At 37.7% G+C, this 26512-nt stretch overlaps 1 protein-coding gene across 2 annotated transcripts in view; it reads right to left on the bottom strand.

Annotated features, from left to right (window-relative positions):
- The window catches only part of abcd3a (ATP-binding cassette, sub-family D (ALD), member 3a), a 45588-nt gene extending 19735 nt beyond the window's left edge, over positions 1 to 25853 (bottom strand). For both annotated transcript variants that reach the window (XM_069667440.1, XM_069667441.1), the window contains exons 1-8: positions 25721 to 25853; positions 23698 to 23734; positions 23475 to 23573; positions 22963 to 23051; positions 4787 to 4856; positions 3784 to 3881; positions 2823 to 2946; positions 161 to 217 (exon numbers count right to left, since the gene is read on the bottom strand). In XM_069667440.1, the coding sequence (XP_069523541.1) occupies positions 161 to 217; positions 2823 to 2946; positions 3784 to 3881; positions 4787 to 4856; positions 22963 to 23051; positions 23475 to 23573; positions 23698 to 23734; positions 25721 to 25830 (684 nt within the window). In that variant the 5' untranslated portion in view covers positions 25831 to 25853. The remainder of the gene's footprint in view (positions 1 to 160; positions 218 to 2822; positions 2947 to 3783; positions 3882 to 4786; positions 4857 to 22962; positions 23052 to 23474; positions 23574 to 23697; positions 23735 to 25720) is intronic.
- Positions 25854 to 26512: the final 659 nt, after the last annotated feature.

Below are 26512 nucleotides of genomic sequence, written 5' to 3'. Positions count from 1 at the left end.
ATATCAATATATAAACAAATGTTTTGGCCTGGATCTAGCTCCATAATAGAGGTCTAAATTAGCATTGAAGTCATAGTTTAGCTGTACTGTGTATATTACTGTTGTTACATACGCATTGTTTTTTCATGACTAAAGAAAACATGGAAGGTAATTTACTTACCTGAGCACCAATGGCACTTGTCAGTTTGAATATGTAAAGGCCAATATCCAAGAGAGGCTACAGGACAGAGAGGAGAGAAAGATTTATAAAATTGAAATCACTTAAAATTATCCTGCCACTTTTCTGAAGGCAGGGTTCATCACATCCCACAGCTGAACATTTTCTGATGGAAACCAACTCCTAGTGTTCCCGTTTAAGCTGAGAAGCACCGATTTATCCCTTTCCAGTTAGTTTTAGTTTGACTGTATCTTTTGGTGTCTCACGATTCGATTTGATTCCGTTTCTTGGGGTCACGATTAGATTCAAAACGATTCTCAATTCAAAATCGATTTTTGAATTAGTTCATGCTTCAGGATCTACATCAGTCCTCTGTGAGCTAATAAAGGCGGTGCGGTAAATAATGGCATGAAAGTAGTGCTGGGTGGTACCTGTATCGTTGTCATCGGCCTAATAAGGACAGTCCTTGTAACACATTGCCCAAGGGGTGCATTGACCTAATACAGTCAGCCACATAATAGGTTTTGACCTAGTCTGGTTTAATATTCTGGTGGTTTCACGTTTTTATTTTTTTTTTCATGTCTGGTTCTTTAATGTAGGTTTATACTAGGGGTCGGTGATATGACCTAAAATTTACATCACGGTATTTCTTTTAATTTTCTTTTCCTGGTGGTATCAGTATTATATTGCGGTATTACAAAATGAAAAGGTACTCTACTCAAAACATGATTCTAGCTCTTTTTGCTCTATTGTCAGTGTAAGGGAGCACATCAATGTGTTTTCATGTACAATTAAACAATTGTACAAAATATTATTTGGGACTTTTAAGTCTATTTAAGGCCAAACCCACAATCTCACACACACACACACACACACACACACACACACACACACACACACACACACACACACACACAAAGGAACAAAGACTTCACTCTGGTTTACAACAGCGGAATGAACCCGACAAAGAAACAGATTTCCTTGAAATTTACTTGCAAATAACGGGTCTTACATCATGTTGCAGATTTGTAAAAAGTATAAATGCAAGCTTTGTAAGCTCTGTCCTCAAGAAAAGAAGAAAACTAACTCTTAAAATGCTTGGAAAATGAGTTGGATTGATTGATAATTTCTGATGCAAGGAAATCTTGACTTCCTGGACTTCCTTGCACAACACAGCATCTAGGAAATTTGTCACTCACGTTGAAATTATTTATCAAGAATTGATTGTTAACTGTACTTGCATGCTGATATCTGTTTATAAGGATAAATAAAAATTGAAATCGTTGTCAGATGACTGCCGATTTGACCTGGGCTGGCATTACAGTGGATTGCGTCCCCCCTTTTGCTCTCCACAGGGACTATATTTCCTGCCTGCAACCAAATCCTGCTGATACGTAATTGGTCAATACTAGAGGTCGACCGATAGTGGATTTTTAAAGGCCGATATAATAACGATAGTTTGTTCAAGGAAAAAGCCAATAGCCGGAATCGTCCGATATCTCCCTACCCCACGAAAAAAAAAAGAAACTAATTTAAATGAACAATATTTATCTTTATTACATATCCTTACACATAACTGTTAAACTGAAAGTCTATGTCAAATAAATAACAAAATAAAAACATAACAGTTTGTGTTGATTTCGTGACATGCTTTACTCGTTTTTTGCCACTTCGACTTTGATAATAATCAATCAATCAAATTTTATTTGTATAATAAGGAGAGTATCGTTGGAAATATGTTGGATTTGTTTACATGGTCTCCAAATACGAGTGGCATTTCATGGTTTTCTAACAGTTGTTCAGAGTATCCTCGGGAGTTGCACACGCAAACTTATATTTTCAGCAAAAGTGCCCCTCAAATGATCAGATATGATCCCATTAGTTGTGATCGGCTTGCACTCATTGCTAGCCAAATTGTAGCGAGTTTGCTAGCTAAACAGAGACCGCAGCATGAGCTCGGCAGAAAAGCAGTAAAAGTTAACGATGGTCTTATTCATTAATAATGCAATACTATAAACAACAACCTTATCATGTTCATAATTTGTGAATAAAGCTGTGTTATGAACTTAACTTTCATCAATTATCCCAGGCACCTGCATTACGTGTATGTCCCGTATGGAGACTCCATTAAAAACGCGAATGCACGCGATGTACAGTACGTCCCCGCCTATTGGGGCCAACTAATCGGCCAAAACGATCAGTCAGTCAACCTCTAGTCAATACTACTCGAAGCACAAAAGCACTACAAATAAAAAGTAGAACACTTCAAATACGAGAATCTGGTTCTGCACCTATGAATGCTGCATTTTTAAGCAGAATCTGTTCAGGGTCAATAATTTCAACTCAAAAATGTCTGAATACCTTTCGTATACAGAGACATTTTTTATTTGTCTTTCCTCAACCTTTACCTCTAGTGGCCCTCTTCCGAGTCAACTGCTTAGGCATATGAGGCTGTCATACATGAGGCAGAGTGTGCATAGTCTCATAAATAAAATGTAATCTGCCTGCCACACATAGCTTGACTGATGAAGCTCATAAGACACTTTACTCATTTATGTGACATAGATTTGCAAAGCACCCTAAGCTTTTAATACTCAAATTCTTATTTACTTTGTATGCTAGAAGACTTAACATTACTCATCTAGAAGCCAAAAAGGGTTGGTACCTTGCTGAGGTTGGAGTACAGCTCCACCACACTGTTGCAGAATTTCTCCACATCCTGAGTAAGTAGCTGGTCTGCATTAGCTATCCGGTTGTCTAGGTTTCCCATTTTGTAGTAAGTGAAACCTCTGTAGAGGCAAAACACAGAGTAAAGACTCAAACAAGCCAAGAAACACACAGAATACTTGCTTAAACTTCTGCCTAAACAAAGAGAACCAGAGAATCTCCAGGTTTCACTGGTTCTGAATAGGTCATAAACTTGTCCAGAAAAAAATTCTTAGAATGACTGTTTCTACTTTTTCCCCAGACAAGCATTACAATATATTGTAATTTGCTGCTGAATTGAATTGTGTCTTGAAATTTTATCGAAATGGGATAACGTTGTCATTTATGGACTTACAAGACTGTTTTAGTTGACAGTGCAGTTTTGGGTTTCCCCTTAAACAAGGTATATTAAATCACTAGGGTCATCAAAGCAGAGACTACTTAAAAATGTCAACAAGGTTACAATCAGTGACACACTGTGGTCAAGACATGTACAACAATGTTCTGTTTTGATTTTAATAGGCCAATTCATTTTAGATGTTATTAAGTTTTATTTTTTGTTCTGTTGATGTAAAACTGCTCCTAATGTTCCATTTTGTGTTCTTCTTGTCTGTCAGTTCGCAGCAATTGTGAAGTACACTGAAAGTAAGTCTGAGGCTGCAACTAATGACTGTAATGGTTATAAATGAATCTTTTGATCAATAAAAGAATCATTTATTTTGTCAGAAAATAGTAACAGAGCACAAGGAATTGTCTTTTAACTGCTTATTTCCTCAAACTAGATATATTCAATTAATAATATAAATCTGAAATCAGGATAGTGTCATGTTTGTCAAGTTTTTGTTTTAAAAAAAATGACATAAAACATTAAATGACAATCCGAAGGCACCAGATAATAGATGGGCAGCTGTAGTACTTACTGCAGGTATTGGTCGTACAAGCTCTTTGTGAGCTTCTCACGGAACCTCAGCTTCAGCTCGTTCAGACCCAACTTCAGGAAGTTATTCACCAAGGCTATCTGGAATGACCAAGTGAAATATAACATTCATGTGTACATGTCTCAGGATGAGCTCTTTGCTTCAGTATGTCTTCTTGAATAATTATTGCATATATACAGAATGTTTATTTGTTTTGTATTAAAATCAGCATAGGGTAAGGAACAAAGAAAACATGCAAAGCAGAATATTTAGTATGATTTTATGAGAGCAATGCAAATGCCCATTTTTCTTATCGTCAACAAATGAACAAAGAATGTATTCTATTTACAATTGTAATAGTATCTAGGCCTAGTATATCATTTTGTCTCTGTGCCATAGAACTTAATTGCTATACAAAAACTATTAATCAGTGAGCCAAACTTTCGCACCGGGTTGTTTGTTCAGTCATTACTATGAGCACAATTTTGACCTACTGTATTTTCCCATGCACTGTCCTACTGCCCCAAAGAGCAACATCTAAGAATTTAACTGCTGCTTAAAAAATCCTCATGTTTCGTAAGTGTTATTTCATTTATCCATTTTTGTCTTAAGTGGGTAAAAATGGTCAGAAATGGTATTGATAGACAGATTTACTCATTGTTTCTGTCTTTTAAAGCGATTTGCTGACGATAAAAAAAAATTACATTGCTTATGATTTTACATTGCATTACATTTACATTGTAAATTTGCACAACTCTTAAAGACTGCTTATGTTTATTCAAAAGAATGATCATGTAACGTGTTTCAATAGTGCATTTAATTACTAAATGAAATTATTCCTCTATCAGCATGAAATTAGTTGTTAAACAGCTGGAGACAGAAATGTTTTCATATCAGGTCTCCTCTCTACACAAACCTATGTGCAGGAATATAAAGTAACACTCAAGTAAAAATGTGTTAAAGAATAATAACACAAATGAAAACTTAGGAAAAAAAACACACTTACAAGTGGCATGAATTTGATAAAGCTGAACAAGAAGGTCTTGAAATCTTTTGTTGAGCGACCAATAATTGCACTGCAAACCACAACATGCACAAAGATAAGCAAACATTGCCAAGAAATTCAGTGGGACAAATACAGAAGCTTCATAAATGTAATTTCCTTCATCTGGGGAACTGATGCATATCTGCTTGAACTTACAAAAGATCAAGAATTATTTTACAAATATGAAGCTAACAGTAAAAGTATAGTAAAAGCAAAGATTAAAACATGATTCCATTCAATGTATGCATTTCCATATTATCATAATACTTTACATGGCTTTGTAGTTCATGGCTGAGGAGCCACATAGTGCCATCTAAAGTGTTTTCCTAAAAAGCCTTACAAATACAGAAAAAAAATACTTAAAGTGGTCCAATTACAGTGAATAACCCCTTATATGGATCGAAAAGCTGAGTAGTCCTAAGCTAAGTCATTTATTTTAGCCATAGAGACAAGCCCTAATTTTTTAATTTCAGATGTTTTGATGGTATATTTTCTAGTATTTTTAGAATTCCTTCCATTTTCTCATCTGCTCATATTTACATGTATATCTGTTATAATTCTGCTGAAGTGGTGAAATTAATATACAGAGGCTTAACAGTGAGCAAGAAACATAACTGAATGAATAACATTAATGACAGTATTTCCTGCTAAAAAAAATATTCATATATAATTTAACAATTTCTTGTGCTTGTGATGATTTGCTGGTTCTCTGGCGTAATTTGCCATTTGGTAACGAAGCACAATGCATGATTTATGCAGTGTATTTATGTTAGAGCTAACCCTAACCCTAACCTTAGCATTAGAGCCCGACCGATATTGTATAAAATAAATAAAATATTAAAATTCAAAATCTGAAAAGTTATTGTCACATTTGCATGACATACAAAATTCAAATAAAATAGTGTTTCTGTAGCAACTTAAATAGCACAACAATAAAATATCAAATTAAATAGAAGTGAGTATAACACAAAAACACACAAAAGTAGGAACAAAAATGATTTTCTTGTTTTTCCCACCTTCACACAGTGCTGCTGAAGATAAAAGTCACTAAACACACACCAGCTCATCTGACAGACTGATATTGTTAATAATAGTAATAAAAGGCTTAATGAGCAGGGTTTTCCATATTAAATATTCCTTCTTAATCAACATTAAAATCCAGGAGAAGTGTGTCTGTATCTGTAGAGGATCTGCGCTTCGTCTGTGTTTCTATTCTTATAATTATGCTCTGTTTGGGGCATTTTGGAGGGTGGTGTAGACAGACGCACACACCTGGCAGCAGTGCGACGATGGCTTATTAAAACAAAACCCTGTATCTTCCTGCGGGGTTGTTCGGAGGTGTAGAGGGGTAAGCTTGTTGTTTAGAGCGTAACCGCTGTGAAACTAGCCGACAACAGAGCTTAAAGCCCTTGTACCTTCATCACTATCGAACTTAAAACTAACTAAGAGCCAGGCTGTACACACGGGATCTCGTCTGCGCAGAGGGTAGAAACAGAGGTGCCCTTAAAGCAAGCTTTCTTTGGCCTTACTGTGATTAATATGAGTTTGTTGTTCACAATGTTTCGTTTTGTATGGGAAAGATATTGCTTCCTAATTTTTCCCTTCGCTGTGTGTGCCGCTCTGCTCAGCTGTGACGCGCACTCTGGCAGCGATAGGAACGTCCTCATTTCCCATCATGCCTGCCACCTAGTGCTCACTGAGTAGTTTAAGTTGGCTATTTATGTTCCAAAATGCAAATAAAATATTTTGTTAGTGTCTTAAATGTGTCTGTTTAGGACATATGCTCTGAATATGTTGGTATTTGTCATTGTTGTGCTGGTTTATAGTTGTAACCACGAGTGAGATGTAAATGGTAAATGGACTGTAGTTATATAGCGCTTTTCTAGTCTTTGTGACCATTCAAAGCTGCTTTTACACTACATATCACATTTACCCATTCACACACACATTCATACACTGATGGCAGAGGCTGCTACGTATAGTGCCCAACTGTCAATCAGATATAACATTCATACCCATTGCACCGGGAGCAATTTGGGGTTCAGTGTCTTGTCCAAGGACACTTCGACATGTAGCCTGAGGGAGCTGGGGATCGAACCTCCGACCTTTCGATTGAAGGACGACCGACTCTACCACTGAGCCAGGATGTCTGTTTCTTGACTTCAGATATATTTTAGTAAAAAGACTGAGAACTTGACTCTCATGTTGTCAAAGCTTAAACTGCGCCCTCCCACAGCACTGCAAAAAATAAAATGTGTTTATATCGGAGCATATGGGATCACGTTTACGCCGATACCGATATATCTGTGAAGTGCGAATATCGGCCGATAAAATCGGTTGACCGATAAATCGGTCTGGCTCTACTTAGCATGCTCGCTAATGTTATGACTACCAAAATACTATCTGAGTGTGTATGTCAGTTGTCTAGCTTGACGAATAGCTTCGTCAGCTTACATGATACTAACTTAGGTTTTATGATAAACAGTGTTGATTTTGGACAACATGATGCCGGTCAATAAACACGTATCGTCAGTGAAAAGTAAACAGAGCCGGTGAGTTCCGAGATTGAGCATGCTCAGTTTCGTGTGCCTTCGGCAAAAACCCTGGATGCTTGTTCATGTGTGAGAGTGTCCGCACGAGCGTGTTCAAGAAGGACTGCAGTTCACTCAACAGCCAGCTGTGTCACTAGGAATTAAGGCTTTTTGAGTAATGTATGTTAGATGTATCCTTAACATAATAATGTAACTTTTGTGTCAATGTTTTGAATTAGAAGCATTTGTGCAAACAATTTTTGACATTCATACATGGTAGAAAATGCTTCAGATTTTCACATTTTTTATAGCTTTTTTCCAGAATTTAAGTATGAGTTTTTTTGCAGAGATTAGTCCATAGGAGATAAAGCGTTGTTGGGGAATAGATAATTTACTGAGTGCCTCTGATATTCCTAGTATAATCAATTTCGAGTCTGGCTCTAGCTGGATTTTCAGTATATCAGAGCAGACACTAAATATTTCAGTCCAAAAATGAGTAAGTTTGGGGCAAAATACAAAACTGTGGATCAAAGTGGCTTCTTGGAACTGACATTTGTCACAGAGAGGGGAAACATTGGGGAAGATTTTATTCAGTTTGGATTTTGAATAGTATAACCTATGCAACACTTTAAACTGTATCAAGTTTACCTATCTCTTCCTCCCACTCTCGTTTGTAAACCTCGGATGCAAGGGCATTAATGCTTTGTTATATATTGTAAATATAAGATATCAACTTCTCTGAATCTGAATGTTTCTTCAAACATTCGTCAAGTTTATCTGGACTAGCATTGTTGTAGTCCTGCATGTATGTTTTCACATAATCTCCAACTTGAAGGTATCTGAAAAAATTTAATTTAATTTAATTTAATTCAATTTAAACCCTATTTCTCCCGTAACTCTTGAAAATTTTATTAGAACTAAGTTTAGTTTAATATCCATAAATACCGGGGCGAGACCTAATACTCTCAGCTAGCGGTTCAATGGCTAGAGCAAAAAGCATCGGGGAGAGGGTGCATCCCTGTCTATTGCTCCTGAATAAGTTAAACTTCAATGAGAGTGTTTGGTTAGTTAGGATTCTGGCAATTGGGTTTGTATAGGAGTTTTAACCATGAGATACATTTTTTGCCTAATTTAAATTTTTCCAGGACTGCAAAGAGATATGACCACTCAACCTGGTCGAAGGCTTTTTCTGCATCTAACGCAATGATTGTGAGGGCCTCGTTTTGTGTTCTATGCGAGTACATTATATTAAACAGGCGTCTCAGATTATCAGATGAATGCCGTTTAGGTATGAACATGGTTTGGTCCGGGTGTACAAGTTTGCCAATGACCAGGCCGAGTCTCCAAGCTAGGCTAGGATTTTCTGATCTGAATTTAAGAGAGCAATTGCTCTATAAGATCTCGCCTCCTCAAGGTTTTTATCTTTTTTGGGGATTAATGTTATTATTGATTCATCTAAAGCCTGTGGTAGTATCTGCTCCTTAAATGCCTGGGAATACATGTTTTGTAAACGCGGGGAAATGATCTCATTGAATTTTTTGTAGAATTTGTTATTAAACCAGTCTGGACCAGGAGTTTTCCCACACTTAAGAGTTTTAATAGTCTCTGAAATGTCTTTTACAGTTATCTCTGAGCCTAATTCTTTGCGTTTGGTTTCGCTCAGGGCTGGGAGGCTACAGCTGTCCAGGGAAGGCCTGCATTGTCGTTGAATCAGCTGTTGTTTGAGATGAGTAAAGGGTTTGATAAAACTGTTGAAATCTTTGGTTGATATCCTTGGGTAGAGAGAGCAATTCACCTTTCTCTGACCTTATTTTGTGTATTGTACGATCACTTTCTTATTTATGAAGCTGTCTTGCCAGAAGTTTATGTGGTTTTTTGCCAAATTCAAATTGTTGTTGCTTAGTTAACTGTAGACTGAGACTTTTGCTGAGAGTATCTGGTTTAATTTGTATTTAAGTGCTGATATTCTGTTATGCGACGCTACAGATGGGTAAGAAGCATTTTCTATATCTAGTTGTCTTATCTGTTTTTCTAGTTCTATTTGTTCTGCCTTTCTTCTCTTGTTTTGTGATGCTTGATATGAAATTATATTGCCTCTGATGAAGGCTTTAAAGGATTCCCATAGTAATGTAGGAGAGATGCCAGGAGTGTCATTTGTCTCAAAAAAGAGTCCTATCTGTGATTTAAGGTATTCACAAAATTTGCTTCAGCAAGCAATTGAGGGTTAAATCTCCAGCAGCAGCTTTTCGCAGATCCCTCCAATCTAACAGAGAATGTAAGTGGACAATGATCTGAGATAATGATATTATGGTATTTTGGGTTGTAGGTGTATGGCAAGAGTTTGGCATCAACTAAAAAATAATCTATTCTTGTATAAACTTCATGAGCACTTGAGTAGAAGGAGTATGCTCTTCCTGAAGGGTTGGCTATCTTCCATACATAATTTATATTGGAGTTATTAATATAAGTATTCAGGAATTCACTGGACTTGGATATAGTTGTTCTTAGAGATGAGGATTTATCTAAATATTGGTCTAATACACAATTTAAATCACACCCAATTATCAGATTGGACTGGGACAAATCTGGAATTAAATTAAATACATTATTGAAAAAATTGGGGGCTATCAAAATCCGGCCCATATATGTTTACCAAAGTCAGGGAGGTTGAGTACAGTTCACCAGTCACTATGACATATCTGCCCTCTTTATCAGCTATTGTGGTTTTGTGTTTGAACGGGATGCCTTTATGGATTAGAATTGCACTGCCTCTGGCTTTAGGGGAGAAAGTGGAATGATATAGCTGTTCAATCCATCTACATTTCAGCCTGTTGTGCGAGTCATTTTTGAGATGAGTTTCCTGTAAAAATATTATGTCGGAGTTAAGGGATTTTAAATGGGCTAGAATTTTACCTCTTTTTATTGGTTCGTTCATGCCTTTGACATTCCAACTACAAAAAGAAAGTCCTTTCCCCCCTGTTGTACTTGTTACATCATCTTGCATAGCTAATTAGTATCCTCTGATTAATGATATGGTACATCCCAATAAAGAAGATACATGTGTAGTCTGGGTGTAAACCCCAGCCCCCTGCCCGCTGAAATGTTCCCCACAGAATATATACATAGTTATAAACCCAAAGATACATAAAATACAAAAAAAGAATAGAACCGCTAATAAACACTTCGAACCAGCGGTATATTGTTTTTAAGTAACCTTCCGAAAATTAACTCCTAAAAGTATAGTTGAGCAGCTCTGTGCCATCTATGAACCAAACAGAGAACAAAGTCAAACGTAAGGGTTTAGATTGCCCTTCTCATCAGTCACAGTATAGGCTATAAAAGCTTATCATGAAATAATATTTAAAGCCACCCCTATTTGCGTTTCAGCATTAAAGAGTTCGAGAAAACTAAAAGCAAACACCCCTCTTATTGGAATGCAGAAATCATTCACTACGTCTTCAGATTTTTACAACAAGTAGCCGGGTGTATTATTAAAGGCCTTTAGCATAGTAACATTCTCAGCAAATTTTTACCATAGAGCTGTCGCTCAACCTGTAAGTCACACATCGTTTACTGTATCAGATTGGAGCTTATCCCTTGGCGGCTCCGGTAATGCTTTGGGCATACCGAAATGCTTTGCAGCGCTCTGTGCGCCCGGTCGAGCCCGGGGTTCTCATCCAGTGCGAGTACCTCTTTGAGTAGCTGTGCTGTAAAATCACGGACACTTTGGCCATGCTTTTTACCTTATTTCACTCCGGCTATCCTCAAATTTTGACGTTTTGAACGCCCCTGCAGGTCCATGCATTTTTCTGATAATTTGGATAACAGGCCGGCAATGAGTTGCACTACGGTTTTCAACTTGACAGTGGCGTCGGAGCTAGCTGTAGCCGCTAATTCTAGCTCATGGATGTTTTTGCTGTGGGCAACTAAGGCAGCCTGAGTAGGTTCCAGCTTACGGTCGATGTCGGTTTCCAGTCGTAGAATCTCCCCTCTCAGCATCGCAGTTACATCTTCAATATAAGAGTCTATTTTAGCACAAATTTCCTGCTTCACCGTAGTGAGCTACTGGCGAATGATTTCTAGAGCTTGTAGAATCGGTGCCTGGATTGCAGCCTCCTCTTGGTGTATATTTTCAGGAGGGGACGGGGCCTCGGTGCCAATACCACAAAGACTCAGGTGTGAAGGAAGGAGCATTCTGGGATACTAAGTGTGACGTGAAGGAGATAGCAAAATTCCCCCCTTCCATTGGAGGAAAGCCGAGGACACCCCTGGGGGTCCCTGTGACACAACCAGGATTTCATGCAGATTAAAAAAGCCAGTGAAATCCACATATCTTTGCCTTTCCCATGTGTGACCAGTTGCATTAGGAGGTACCTTTTCCCCTCAAGCCTTTCAACAGTGAATTGAGTCCTGTGGGAGGTCATTTTTCTTGTTCAAGTTAACTTTAACTGCACCAGCACGCAATCAGCTCCACGCTGATTAAACCGAGACAACTTTAGTAAGTAACTTGGACGCATCGCTGCACCGCGTCTCGTCACCTGCAGAAGGACCGACACAGACAACATCTCCTCTGCCACCAGAAGTTTGTCGACTGCGCTTGTTTCCTTTTCGAATTAGTTCACGGATCCACCTTTGTTTGCGCCGAGGATCACGGCAAGGATTGGGCTGAACACTGGACAAAACACACGCTGATCACTACCGAGAGTGATCTCAAGTAAGAGGCTTTTGTCTGGGCAGAGATTGCATAGAACGTGCCTCTTTTTGTTTATTGATTGCGGAACGCCGTCTCCCGTTTATGCTTGTGTTTTGCTGCTGTGTTTGTTTTAATTCACTTACCAAGCGAAGATCAGTAAGTCTTGTGCCACAGCTGATGATCTGCGATCATCTGCTGGGTTTCTGCGTGATAAAGTTACAGTTGCTGAATCTTGCTGCAGCTAGTTCGCGCTGTTTTGTTTTGCCTCACCGGCATATCTTTCTCCTCCTTTGTACTCACCGACATACACACATACGCACTCACACACACTGGCCACCGGCCACCCCCTTTAAAAGGTACAGCCTTTCCCACACTATCTTCAGTTGTTTATCAGGCCAGGCCGCACCCGTTTTCTTTGTTCAAATTACACGGACTTGATCCACCATTTTGAACACACGCATGGCGCGACCACAATATTGATTATTTCATAACAATATTGATATTTGATATGTAATATTGAGACAGATTTTTCTTCTTTTGGTTATTATTACCTGATCCCAGGGTGGTGCCCCGTAATTAGCCATTCCGACTGATATTCTTTTAATAACATTAATAATCACAATTATTATTAATAATAATTTGTATTAATAACCAAATTGCTTCTACCAAATCCCAACACTGATATTGACAAGGTAAGCACAATCTTTTTTCTATTACCCTAGATTACTAGAAACACATTTAGCTCCACCACACTATACACAACATGTTTTCTGATGTCTTTTTTGTGTATAACAGAAATGCTGAATCGAGCACATAACAAAAGTACGTCTTGAAACATCCTTCATGGCACAGTTGGACAGTCTTTTATCATTCTGACATCTAATTTCCAGACTGTAGGCGTTTATGGCGCTAAGCTAACCGAAAATCCAGCAATGTTGCTCGAGGTAAATACAGGTATGTGTACATAATCTTGCAAACCAATTATCATATACTTTGTGGTGCATCTCTATTAAACTTAACATATACAGTGCCATTTTGGAGACCTCAATAACTGCCTGGATTATTTGCATGTTTCACAAGTTTTAAGTAAATGTGATGATGCATCAACGAGGAGAAAGTTGCATACAGGTTATAGAGGCAGGCTTGTGACTGAAAAGATCTACTGGTCAGAAAAAAAGCAGCCTGTCTTGAGCAAGACACTTATTTACGAAATTTCTCACTCTCTGCTAACAGATCAGAATGTGATCGTACTAGTCAGCTTCCACTAGAAGTGTGAAGAAGAGTCCTTGCTTTCAATTAAAGTTATCTGGTGTAATTTAAAGTATTGTCATCGCTGCACAAAATTCATGGACATTCATTTTTGATTAAAGAAGGCAGATAGATGTGTAAAAAGTGTGTGCATGTAGATGTGTAAATAGTTTTCTGTGTGTTATTTTTTATATAAATTCCTTTTACATCCATAGCACTTGTTTTGACTCTTTTATATGCACAAGTTTGGTTTCAAAAGGGTGAATTTGCACTAAAAGTTTATGCTTTAATAGTTCTGTGTCAGTAGTATCTTTATATGGGATAGGATACCTCCAAGTGTCACCTTTCATTAGAGCCGTAAACCATGTCTGTAGGTTGAAGCATTCAAAAGTTATATCCATTTTATCTTCAGTATATGGCCATGGTTACCATGGGTCTCAAAATTGTCTGAACTGGGACCCAGACTGGTTCGGGTCCACATTTTATGTGGGCAACCGGTTCCAGGTCGGGACTCGTTGTATAACAACTGGTTCTAGCAAAGTGCAGCTTTGGCCACAAGGTGGCACCAATGACCTGACCAAGCGAGTCAAATTAACAGTAGTGACAAGAGGTATGTGCTAACTAACAATATTGACAATAACATGGAGTTCTTCATTTGAAAATATGTCTTAAACTTTGCTGCTGATTTGGTTACTACTGAAAAAAGATAGATAAAAGGATAAAGTACAAGAGATGAGAAGGAGAGATAATGTGTGTTCAAGGGGAAAGGTTTTAAGGTGAGGGACTGAAAATGTAAATAAGAAAAATCACACAGCGTGGCTGTAACTTTGGACTTTTAAGTTAAATGACATAGTTGATGTTTAAAAGAGAGATGCGTTAGGTTTCTTCCTATAGCGCTACAGTGTTATATTAATGTTAAAAGCAAAGCAGTTATTTCTACGATTAATCAATTATTAATCGGATAAAAAGAAAAAAAGCTCAATTTTAGTATAAGCATTGTATTCAAAACACAACGTAATGTTTTCTTATACATATATATATATATATATATATATATATCAATTGTTAATATATAAATTAAGTAACTCAATTAATATCTTGTTGATTTACTTAAAAATTTCACATGAAAAAGGAAAGTACAGACAAGGCCACTAGAATAAAAAAAGGACATTGGGGATGCAGCCATGACTTGAGTATAATAGGGAAATGTAACTAACCAAAATACTCAAGTAACTGTTGTGAATATAAAAAGTTTTACTTCAGTGTGTCTCTGACTAAAGCCATGAAATATTGAAAAACTCCATAATGTAGGGTGACCGTATTTTCAAACCTCCAAATAGGGACACTTTGATTTTACCCAAGCGGCAACCTCCGGTGTTGAAAAATGAAGCCAATGCAGAAGTTGAAACTGAAGTTCCTCGAGTGGCCACTTAAGGCTGGCTCCAGAAAACAAGAAATAACGTTACAGCAGGTGGGAAAATGCCAATTTTAAATTTTTTAATAAACATGTTTACAGCCCGGTACAAAAAACGGTTTTGTTATAAATAGCTAATTTTATTGTTCAAAATAACTGTACGGGGGGGTGAATTTTTTTTATAACACACCCGTTTTAATTATATTAAGCCTTAAATCATAGGGGCCGGATCACTTGATTGACAGGTTGATCCTGCTGGCTGTCTGCTAGACTTCAACACAGACACAGACACTGAGCTCACCTTCACCTGTTTGTGTTGTTGGAGACTTTTGGGGATTTTTTCATTCAAAGTTTGGACAAATAATCTGTCTCTCTGGATTTATGGAACTTTATGGCTGTGCAAGAAGTCTGAGCTCCAGTTTTTCGATGAGTTAAATGTTAGTGTTATTGTATTGAAATATTTTTAGCACTAAGTAGCAGGTATACTGTGCTCACTTTAGCTGCTTGTTAGCCTGTGCAGCATTTATCAAACATTTATTTAATCGTCGGCCAGTAAATAGGAGTCAGGAGTTGTTGGCTTTTTCCCGGAGAGATTACAGCGGACTGCTGTGTTGAGCAGACTGGTTATTTTAGGTTTCCAGTTACGTGTCGGCTCACCGCTCTCTCACCGGGCGAGCGAGCAGAGAGTCCACTACTTCTTTAATCTGATAACTAAACACCTGCAGTCAGTCACCGACAGAATCTCCTCCGGGGAAAGTCAAACTAGCTCATTAATTATTTATACAGTCTATGGCTAATAACCGCTAGCTACGCTGAGGAGCATATAGCCTAGCTTCATAGCCGTAGCTGCTCCGCCTCTTTGCCCGTCTCTGGATTAGCCGGCTCTGGCATATCCAATATGGTGACCCCCAGCGGCGGCGCAATTCGGGCTTCAAAACGCTGCTTCAGGAACCAATGGGTGACATCACTGAGACTACGGCCATTATTTATACAGTCTATGATTATTACACGTTATTAGCACTGCAAAACAAACTGAGGAGGAGACGGAGTAACTTCCTGTAATTCATCACGTGAGCTACACAAGCCGCAGCATTGGCTGGCTGCCCCCAGTGAAGTTTTCACAGCACATGCCGTGCATCATAACCAAGACCCAACTAATCGATGATGAAATTCGTTGCCAACTATTTTAATCAGCAATTTTAATCGATTTAATCAATTAGTTGTTGCAGGCCTAGTCTGCATCATATACAAATCCAACGTGCCTTCCCTTTAAATATTTCTTCAAATTACTAACGTGCTCCCATGATAAGCAAGGTCCGTTTTACAAATCTTGCAGGCAATCCTTCTCTTTGCAGCGTTAAGGGTGAAATGCTCCCAGACTAGAAGTTTTAGGACGCAATGGTGTTGCGTCGGCAGCTGCCATTTTGCTATGTTTTGTTTACCTGTCGCTGTTTTGCCTGCGGAACTTTCACCAGAGATAGTAAGGATGTGAGTTGGCTCCAGAAAACAATGTTTTGTCCAAGCACAGCATGAAAAACACTTGTGATGACGTAACCAACAAATTATTAACAATTAAATGTATTGCTAACTAAATGCCATAACTGGCCAATCAGAAATGGTTAAATTTAAAAATTCATATTAAAATCAGGAACTGGTTATTTTCTTTTACTTTCATCAATCAAAAATAATTAAGTTCCATAAATTCAGTTGGGAAACAAAGACCAAACAACATCTTCAAAGTCAAGTTCCTGTTTAAGCCTATATTGGTGTGTCTCACAATCTCTCTATTCTTTTCTCCCTTTCAGCAAAATAACCACAGGGGGATTAGTGGGGCCTGAAGACTCCATGGAATGAGACTGCAACCTTACTCTATAATCAAGAGTCTTGTTTCTTTGTTTGGGGCAGAAATAGTGGGTGGCCGCTAGTCTGAAGAACAGTGGTTTGATCTCCAGCTCCTCCAGTCTACATGTCGAAGTGTCCTTGGGCAAGATATTGGACCAATAATTGCTGTATGAATGTGCATGACCAATTAGTTGAACATGGCACTAAATTGGTGTATGAATGTGTGTGTGTGTAAAAGGGTCAATTGCAACATATAGAATAAAGCAATTGTTCAAAAGACTAGAAAGGCAATATATAAGCACATTTACCATTTTCATTATTTTCAAATTATATCAAATTATATTGTATCTAACTTCGTATGTCCCTACCATAAATTAATTGATTGTCACTGTTTATGAAGGTTATAAAACATATCAATGTCATTGATAAGATTGATCGTTTTAAGACGCTCCATGATTAATAACTTTTAATTAGACAGACTATTATGAGGGGAGATCATTGGATCAGACAGCATCTGAGAAATTATACTAATAATTAAACAGATTATAGCTTATATTACATAATGTTACTGTACAACTAACTGTCGGTTGAAACAGACTATAGTCCTGCACAGAGACCTGCATAGAAAGAATTTCTAGGTTACTGCTGAATTGTTAAAGTTGCTGCAATGTAGTGCAATGGCAAACAAAACCATATAACCTAAAAAGTTCACAATCTAGTTTTTGGTTCTGATTTATGTCTTCAACAGACACTTACCTGTAAATTTCAGGCAAATACAAGTTACCATGTATTGTTGTTTAATCTGCTAGGAAATGTACAAAAGAGTTTCTCCCATTAACAAATTATATTTAATAACTGTTAACTTCACATTGCTTTTATTTTTGTTTCATTATCTGTTAAGAGAAAAAAAAGATAGTTCCTAACGTCATCGAAACTTGTGTTGCAGAAATACTGCATATCTTTTAGTGATAAAACATAAATTGAATGGAATTACATATCAAAATGTTGGCTAATGGCTAATGGTAATGTAATGTAAGCCTATCATATCAACTTTACCACCTGATAAATCCCACAGGCCATTGCTGTGGCTTGGAAGGAAATGTAGACCTCAGACAGTAAGCTATGAAAAGCACAACACACCACTATTACAAGGCAATATGTTATAACCACAATGTTAGTAGTTTAATAACCCTTTAGACCCCATAACGGGCGTACTGCATTTCCCTGTAACGGCCGAAAATGGCCTTTGTTACTAAAGCATTTTAATCATATCAAAAACAGACAATGAAGTTGCTAGCAGTTGTTAGACAGCTGGTCTAGGTTGTTGGCAGTGTTACTAAACCGGAAATCATGTATGTTGTCATTGTAGTTTTTCTAGCATTCTCCTGTCAAAGTTTTGTAGTCCTGAAAATGTCGGATCAGCAGCAGCCTCCGCGGAAACATCAGCGTCTTTATAATTCAAAGTAGGCAAGGCAACTTATTTTCGAAGAGGACCCTGATCTACCATGTATTGTGGAAAGTGATGATGACATTGTAAGTTGTAATTAACTATAATTATATCTTGCTCAGTAAAGTGACCCACCATCAACTTTGATATGAAGAGGGACTCAGCCGCGGGGATGAGAGTGCTGCTTTGGGGGGCAGAAACAGTGATTACGCTCACCCTGATTGACCGGTTGTTGAAGCGATTTCAATCTTCTTTTGTTCGTGTCATCTGATCATATCCTTATCTGTATACGCTGACTGTACGGGATATTCCTGTTGATAGATGTTGTTTCGATCCGACTTTTCACAGCCCCGAAAGTTGACGGGGGAAAACAAACACGGGACACCGAGTGTCTTCCATCTGCCAGTATGGATGAATGAACGTCACTACAAACTTTATCTGTACCCTAACTTTAGATACTTTATGGGATATTCCTGATGATAGATGTTGTTTTGTTTGTTAGATCAGAGCGATCTGACTTTTCACAGCGCACGAGTAAGTTGCGAGGGAAAACAAACACGGTATGGCGGGTGTCCCAGTAACAAATGCTGCTCTCTGGGCACGTAGGGGAGACCGGGGACAATTTTCACATTTTTCTCAATTTCCCTATAACTCACTGTTAATATAAGATACATATAAATGTGCACTACTTATTAAAGCTATCAATGTATTTAAACCAATAAGCCTATCAATATTTTATTCAATTTAATGAATGAAGTCTGGTATTTCCTCTATTCAGTGAACTTACTATTTACATATTATGTACATATTAGATGTCTTTCGAAGACCAGTTGGTTCACGTGAAGATTTCAAAAGACATTTTTATACAGATATATTAATGGTTGTTGTTTTTGATGTTTTCTCAAAAAGTTATTTATTAAACCGATTTTTACAAAATAGACAATCGTTTTGGCATATACAGTGGCTTGCATAAGTATTCATACCCCTTGAACTTTTCCACATTTTGTCACGTTACAACCACAAACATAAATATATTTTATTGGAATTGTATGTGAAAGACCAACAAAGTGGTACACAATTGTGTAGTAGAAAGAAAATTATACATGATTTTAAAAAATGTTTACAAATAAAAAACTGAAAAGTGCGGTGTGCAAAAGTATTCAGCCCCCCTGAGTCAATACTTTGTGGAACCGCCTTTTGCTGCAATTACAGCTGCAAGTCTTTTGGGGTATATCTCTACCAGCTCTGCACATCTAGAGACTGAAATTTTTGCCCACTCTTCTTTGCAAAACAGCTCAAGTTCAGTCAGATTAGATGGAGAGCGTTTATGAACGGCAGTTTTCAGATCTTGCCACAGATTCTCGATTGGATTTAGGTCTGGACTTTGACTGGGCCGTTCTAATACATGAATATGTTTTGTTTGAAATCATTCCATTGTAGCCCTGGCTTTATGTTTAGGCTCCATCCATCTTCCCATCAACTCTGACCATCTTCCCTGTCCATGCTGAAGAAAAGCACCCCCAGAGCATGATGCTGCCACCACCATGTTTGACAGTGGGGATGGTGTGTTCAGAGTGATGTGCAGTGTTACTTTTCTGCCACAAATAGCGTTTTGCATTTAGGCCAAAAAGTTCTCATCTGACCAGAGCACCTTCTTCTACATGTTTGCAGTGTCCCCCACATGGCTTCTGGCAAACTGCAAACAGGACTTCTTATGGTTTTCTTTTAACAATGGCTTTATTCTTGCCACTCTTCCATAAAGGCCAGAGTTGTGCAGTGCACGACTAACAGTTGTCCCGTGGACAGATTCCCCCACCTGAGCTGTGGATCTCTGCAGTTCGTCCAGAGTCACCATGGGCCTCTTGGTTGCATCTCTGATCAGTGCTATCCCTGTTCGGCCTGTAAGTTTAGGTGGACGGCCGTGTCTTGGTAGGTTTGCAGTTGTGCCATACTATTTCCATTTCCGGATGATGGATTGAACAGTGCTCCATGAAATGTACGAAGCTTGGGAAATCTTTTTATAGCCTAACCCTGCTTTAAACTTCTCCACAACTTTATCCCCGACCTGTCTGGTGCGTTCCTTGGACTTCATGATGCTGTTTGCTCCCCAATATTCTCTTAACAAACCTCTGAGGCCGTCACAGAACAGCTGTATTTGTACTGATATTAGATTACACTCAGGTGGACTCTATTTAGTCATTAGGTCAACATTCGATTATTCAGCAATCATCAGGCAACTTCTGAAGGCAATTGGTTGCACTCAGAGAAAAGGGGTCTGAATACTTTTGCACACTGCACTTTTCAGTTTTTTATTTGTAAAAAAAATACTTTCTACTTTACAATTGTGTGCCACTTTGTGTTGGTCTTTTACATAAAATTCCAATAAAATGTATTTATGTTTGTGGTCATTAACGTGACAAAATGTGGAAAAACTCAATGAATACTTATGCAAGCCACTGTATTTGGTATCATTATAAAGACAAAGTTGTGCTCTTTAAAATAAAAAAAAACTTGTAATTGTCAATTTTGGTTTGTTTTTGAGCTTCAGCTGTTTGACTTGAATATGTCAGTAAACAAGCATTTAACAAAGAATTCTCAGGGAGCTGGAGCAACATTCTAAAATTCCATTGGGGTCTAAAGGGTTAAAGCTTGTTTTTCCACCTCTATGAGAACCATGTGTTAGAGAGTTACCCCTGGTATGACTGATATGTAGGAATAAAAGTGCTTCTTGAATAGACTGATGTCTCTGCTTATAATACCGCTGTGGAGAATGAAAACAAAGTTGTCAGTTTAGCAATGCACAATTTAACACCCCACTCATTTTCATTAAAATCTTACTAAAGAAAAAGAGAACATAACATTTCTGTTTTAACAGGACTAGCATTTTAAATGATTTGACACAATAACTCACTAAACCTGCTTAAGCAGGCTGAGGATTTATAAGATCTTGTTAAAAATAACTACACAGACCATGACCGTGAATAATTAACAGATTACACTATTGGTAACTGGCAAACAGACTCTGGATGATAACCTACAGAAACATTTAATAATTTGGACCTTTCTCCTTATTTTTTTTTATGGACAAAAACAACTTTCTGGCAAACCCATCTACCAAGCATTACAGTTTAAAAGTGACAGCATGGTAAAGACTACCAATGACCAATTTGCAAATGATCTGCCATGGGAATGATTTCAATATTTTTCATCTCTACGTTCTTTACACTAACGAAAATTGTCAAAAAGAATGCATTTTTGATTGAGCACAACCTAATTAGCTTACACTTAAAAATCTTTTCACTGCATTTGAATGTGGATCACTGAACTAATCTGCATAAGCCTCAACTGAATACAGTATACCATTCAGTGTTTCCCATTAATTACCTAGACTGAGGCGGCACACCGTAGTCTAATTTGTCTCCCCACAGTTTCGTAATGAACCGAAAATATTTTTACACTTCAGTTCTGAAGTGCGCATGTGCAATAGTCACATCGCAGGACGTGCGTCTGTACGGCAAATTAACTGAAACAAGTAGAGCTGCTACTAGTACTCGCCATTTTCTCATTTTCCATCAGTAATCTACAACAAAAGTCTGTCTGATATCAAATTAGTGTAACTCTTCATCAGAGCACAGAGTGAACTGACTGTTCTGAAAATGAGGTGTGCATTCAAAGATGCTCCGTGATCAAGAGAGTGCATGGGCAGACATATGAGGGACCGCACAAGAGCTTGCGAGACAGCCACGGCAGTGCGGATTTCTTTTACACCAAATGTTTGTTGGTAACGTAACGGACGGAGCGGACAAGTGTTTACTTAACAACTACATCTGCAGCGCACATAGCGTGATGTTGTGTGTGCCGCTAGGAAATGGGACAGAGTGAGCTTTGGTCACAAAAAGTTACAGGCTGATCACACTGATTAATCGTACATTAAAACCTCATTAAAAATGAAAGATGACATACCGTTAAGTAACGCAACTGCAGCCCACAAGTGTGTTTGTATTTTTTTTTTTTAAGAAACTGCATTTTATAAAGAAACTGTACTCTTTCTACTTTTTCATGGGGGTGTCAGAGTCTCCGGACCAAGAGTGATAAAAGTAGGAGGGGGGTTTTGTTTGTTAGAGGAAAATAAACGTAAAAGTCTTAAATAATAAAAAGTATGATAATTAATTGTATATGTACATAAAAACACTGCATTTATCTGGTAGGTTAGAATGTCCTGTATTTTTTTTCACAATAAATATCAAAGAACACTTTTTTCCAATATCTTGCAGCCCATTTCTTATTGTGAGGCTTGCATGTGGTTGCTCTGCAATGGTAACTCATTTCATGCTGATGTTGCTCCCACTGGGAGTTTAGAGCTTATCAATTAGTGATGCAACCGTAGTTTTTAATAACTTACTGACTTTTACGCACTATAAGGCTTTTTGGCCCCGCACTGTGAGTTTCCGTGGTCAACTACTAGTCACATTTCAGCTGTTACTGCTCCCAGGTACTTCCACCTCACGTTAATAGCACTGACTTTTGACTGAGGTGGAAGCAGTAGGAGAGAAATCTCATGAACTGACTTTTGGCAAAGTTGACATTTTACAATGGAACCCTGTTAAAAGTCAATAAGCTCTTTACATCCCGTAAATTCTTTATATTAATGCAATAGATGTTATGCTCCAGTTAGCAAAGTGTGTGGCTTAAACACCTTAAATAAATAAGAAGTAGGGGTGTCCAATGACGTTTGGCTATAGTACATAAACCATGTAGATTAAGACAACAAAGCAATATATACCAACCACCGTCTTTGGCTCTTCGTACAACTTTGTTTGAGGAAAGCCTGTTACTTACAAACTTACTTTTGTTTGGGACAGTTTTTCATTCAACATATAAAATATATTTTCAAAGTAATGTATTATAAAATCTATATTTTAAACTTAAATTATTAATCTAGGTGTGTAGCTAGACCCTGACCTTTCAATCATGGTGCCGTTCTGGATCATCCATACATCACAGTAGGTCCTCGCCACCAGCATGGTGGCAATAAAGATAAGGTAGCCAGTCTGTGGTAAAGACAAAACCACAAGGAATAGTTAGTAGAGCCTATAAAACACTTCATATCATGAAGTCCTTTATTGTCATGCCCTTCACTCTGCGCATATCTAAACAACTCTGATCTGATAAGACAAAATGAACTAGACAGCCATGTCGCTTGTGACCTTGGCTTATGGACCTGATGTTTCTGTGTCAAAGGCTATACTATCTATACAGCATTTTGAATAAAATGTTTTATGCCTGTATGCTGCTAATGGAGTGTAAAAACAAGAAGAAAAAAAAAACAACCTGTTGCTGCCCCTGATATTACTTAAATTTAAGTTAACTATATTAATAGGGTTTGATTTGAAGAACTGCTTTCTGGACGACAGCTGGAAATGTAAACATCATGGTAAAGACAACACCAGTCTAACAGCAGTTTGATGTCATACCTCCATGCAGAAAACTCGAGGTACCATGACGCCCAGGATCCGGAGGATTCGAAAAAAGAACACCTTGTCAACTGCTGCACGGTCTTTTCTGCCATCTCTCTGAGAAAACGACATAACAATAGTGGGATGCAATACAAGTGCAGCTTATAATCAATTTACTAATTAAACTCATTTTATGAAAAGGTTATAGGCTCTAGACAAAACACATGAACAATTTACCCACCTCAGTGTTCAGCACTATATCTGAGCCTCCTTTTCTACTGTAAAGAAAGAAACATAATTAAATCAGACAGATCATATTGTTGTTGTCTTTCACTGGAGGGATAACACCTTATAGTGTCTGCTTTTTCATTCAATATTGCTTGTTGAGTTGGGGTATGTTGTCAAAATGAACATAATGGTTATATTGGAATTACCATAAAATCCGGAATATTAGTTGCACTGGAATATAAGACACAGTCTGTTTTGGGGGGTAAAAAGGTTTTCTATGGCTATTTATTCATAACACTATTAACTACTATCAACACTATTTCAATTTATTTTCATTTGACACACTATAAAAACACACACAAATTGTGGCCTCTACCATCTGTTTTAGTCATGTCGAGTTTGCAATCCTGCCAGCTACCAGTGAGTTGTCAACCGTAGTTGACCATAGTTGACCATAGTTGAGCTCAGCCTACGGTAACGTTGATTGTTGTGAGGGTGGTGGCTGCACTGGCGGTGCATCTCCCTGACGAAGCTTTAGCTAGATTATAACGCCATCATCTAGGTAAAATATCGTTACACAATAAAATACGTAATAATAAGTAAGCAGAACCCTTTTTAGATTAAAAAAAAAAGCATTAAAGTACATCTTATACAGTGCATTTTATGGTAAGTAGTTTTTGCATCAAAGTTAAAAAGTTATTTAAAATATCCTATTCGCTTAATGAATTAAAAACACTCCAGTCTGGTTATTTTATCAATACCACAGGTATGCTGTGGAGTTTTTTTACAGCTCATAGCTGTAAGGAGCAATGTTTTTAATTGTGATGGATGTAAGAGGACACATGCAAAATCATTTCACACTATTCCACCAAGCTGGAGATGGCGATAATGCACTGAGAAAAGCAGCAAAGCATGAAGAGGAAAGTAATTGTTTTACATGTTTTATATTTAGTGCGTTGTTTTAAAAAAAATTGTCAATCAACTTTGAATGAAAAAGTCCTGCATTCAACGGGTCTGTTAGCCCTCAAGGAGGTACAATGCCTTTAAGTGAGTAACATGATGCTTTGTTTTCAAGATAACTCAAGAGGGCACCTTTACACATCACAGTAAAAACTACTAATCTATTATTACATAATTAAGTATAATTACCAAAGTTTAATTCAGGAGAATAAAATGTTCTGTGTGTTTTCAGTCTTCATTAAGGTCCAAAGGGTTACGCTTAGAGACCTTTAACCTAATAACATGTGCTCCACCTCAGTGAAGTGACAATTGTCCCAGTTTAATTCAGCTATAATAAAGTTTTCCTCACAGATTTCCCACTGATACTGTAGTGAAGTTAGTAAAATATCCTGTGTCGTCACTAAGGGAACTAGGGTTACTCTGAGGGAGCCTTAACTTAATAAAATATAGCCTAATCCACCTCAGTGAAGTGGCAACTGCCAGAATCTTACCCTCATTTTGTATTAATGAATTTGTTAGCATTTTTTGTTACTGTTGATCTAAAAATAATCTATTGAAATTTATTGAAAATAAGTGCCAATTGTTCCAATTTCGATTTCAGGGTCAGGGACTGCTGTCATTTTAGAAACGGTCAGGAACGATTTCACCTAGCATTTTATAGAGAGTCGCTTTTAAACGCAATGTCAAATATTAAAATAACGGAAAGGGGACATCGTGTCAGACAGCTCAACACAATGACAAGTTATTACAAAGTTAGCCATCGTGACAGAAATAGACCATTCATAGGTGTACATGAAGCAATTTGATAAGGTGATATTTTTGGCGTACAAAGACATTTATTGTTTGTACTTTGAACTAGAATTCGAGCTGTTCGAAAGCAAGGCAGAGGAAGCCGCCAGCAAAAACAAAAATGGAGCGAGTTCAACAGTGTCCCAGCAGCAGGTCGCTGTCACCTGTCAGAATAGAGAGCTAGCAGGTGCTAATTAGCATCCTGACAGCAATCAAAATCTCACTCAAAAGCCAAGTTTACGGCACTGCAAAGCAAACCTTGACATGATATAATGGCAATTACTTACCCCTCTTGTTTGGGCGTCCGTCTTCTTTGTTTCAGTAGGTAAAACAACAGCAAAATACCGCCTGCTATTGAAGAGTTTTTCGCTGTCAAATGCTTACTGAACGTCGCCATGTTCCTGAAACCGTTCTGGTTCGGTCGAGTTTGCTATGTTAGTACAACAGTGGCATTCTGGGTGTCTCGCGCAGTTTCTTCTTCTCCTTTCTTTTTTTGTTATAACAGATCATATCTGCCCCTAGTGGACCAGATGTAGTATTCTATTGAAATACGCCAAACTGTGTTGTAATTCTCAGGGTGAAACTGATTGCAGCCTATCTTCTCAACACAATTAGCCACATCCAAACATAACACTGACCACCAGTTATAGAGATTGGCCGACACCCAATAAATAAAACAGTATGCTGCAGCAAACATGGCCGTTTTTCAATATATCAGGGCTCTGAGCAACATCTTACAACGTTGATTAACAAGCTCTATTTTGGTGAGTGGTTTTATACACCTATTTCTTTAAATCTTTTTCTGTAAAGATGTGTCATATGATGCTTGATTAATATAGATATGCGCTAATATGCATTTATTATTTGCTTAATTAATTCCCAGATCATTATGAGATATTGTATGACTCATGAACAACTAAGCCATGCATTAATAATTACCACATCAGCAACGTCAGTCTATATGATTAACAGATCGAGTAATATATGAATTGCTATTACTTAAAAATGCAATTGTGTATTCATTTCCCATCAATATCTAGTATTTACTAATACTGGAAATTCATGTATCGATTAACACA

This window comes from Semicossyphus pulcher, unplaced genomic scaffold (assembly GCF_022749685.1).
Source record: "Semicossyphus pulcher isolate SPU_LCO1_2020_fin unplaced genomic scaffold, fSemPul1.0.p SCAF_18, whole genome shotgun sequence".
Classification (NCBI taxonomy): Eukaryota; Metazoa; Chordata; class Actinopteri; order Labriformes; family Labridae; genus Semicossyphus; species Semicossyphus pulcher.
Note: the sequence above shows the minus strand (reverse complement) of the source record. Positions and strands in the feature narration are given on the sequence as shown.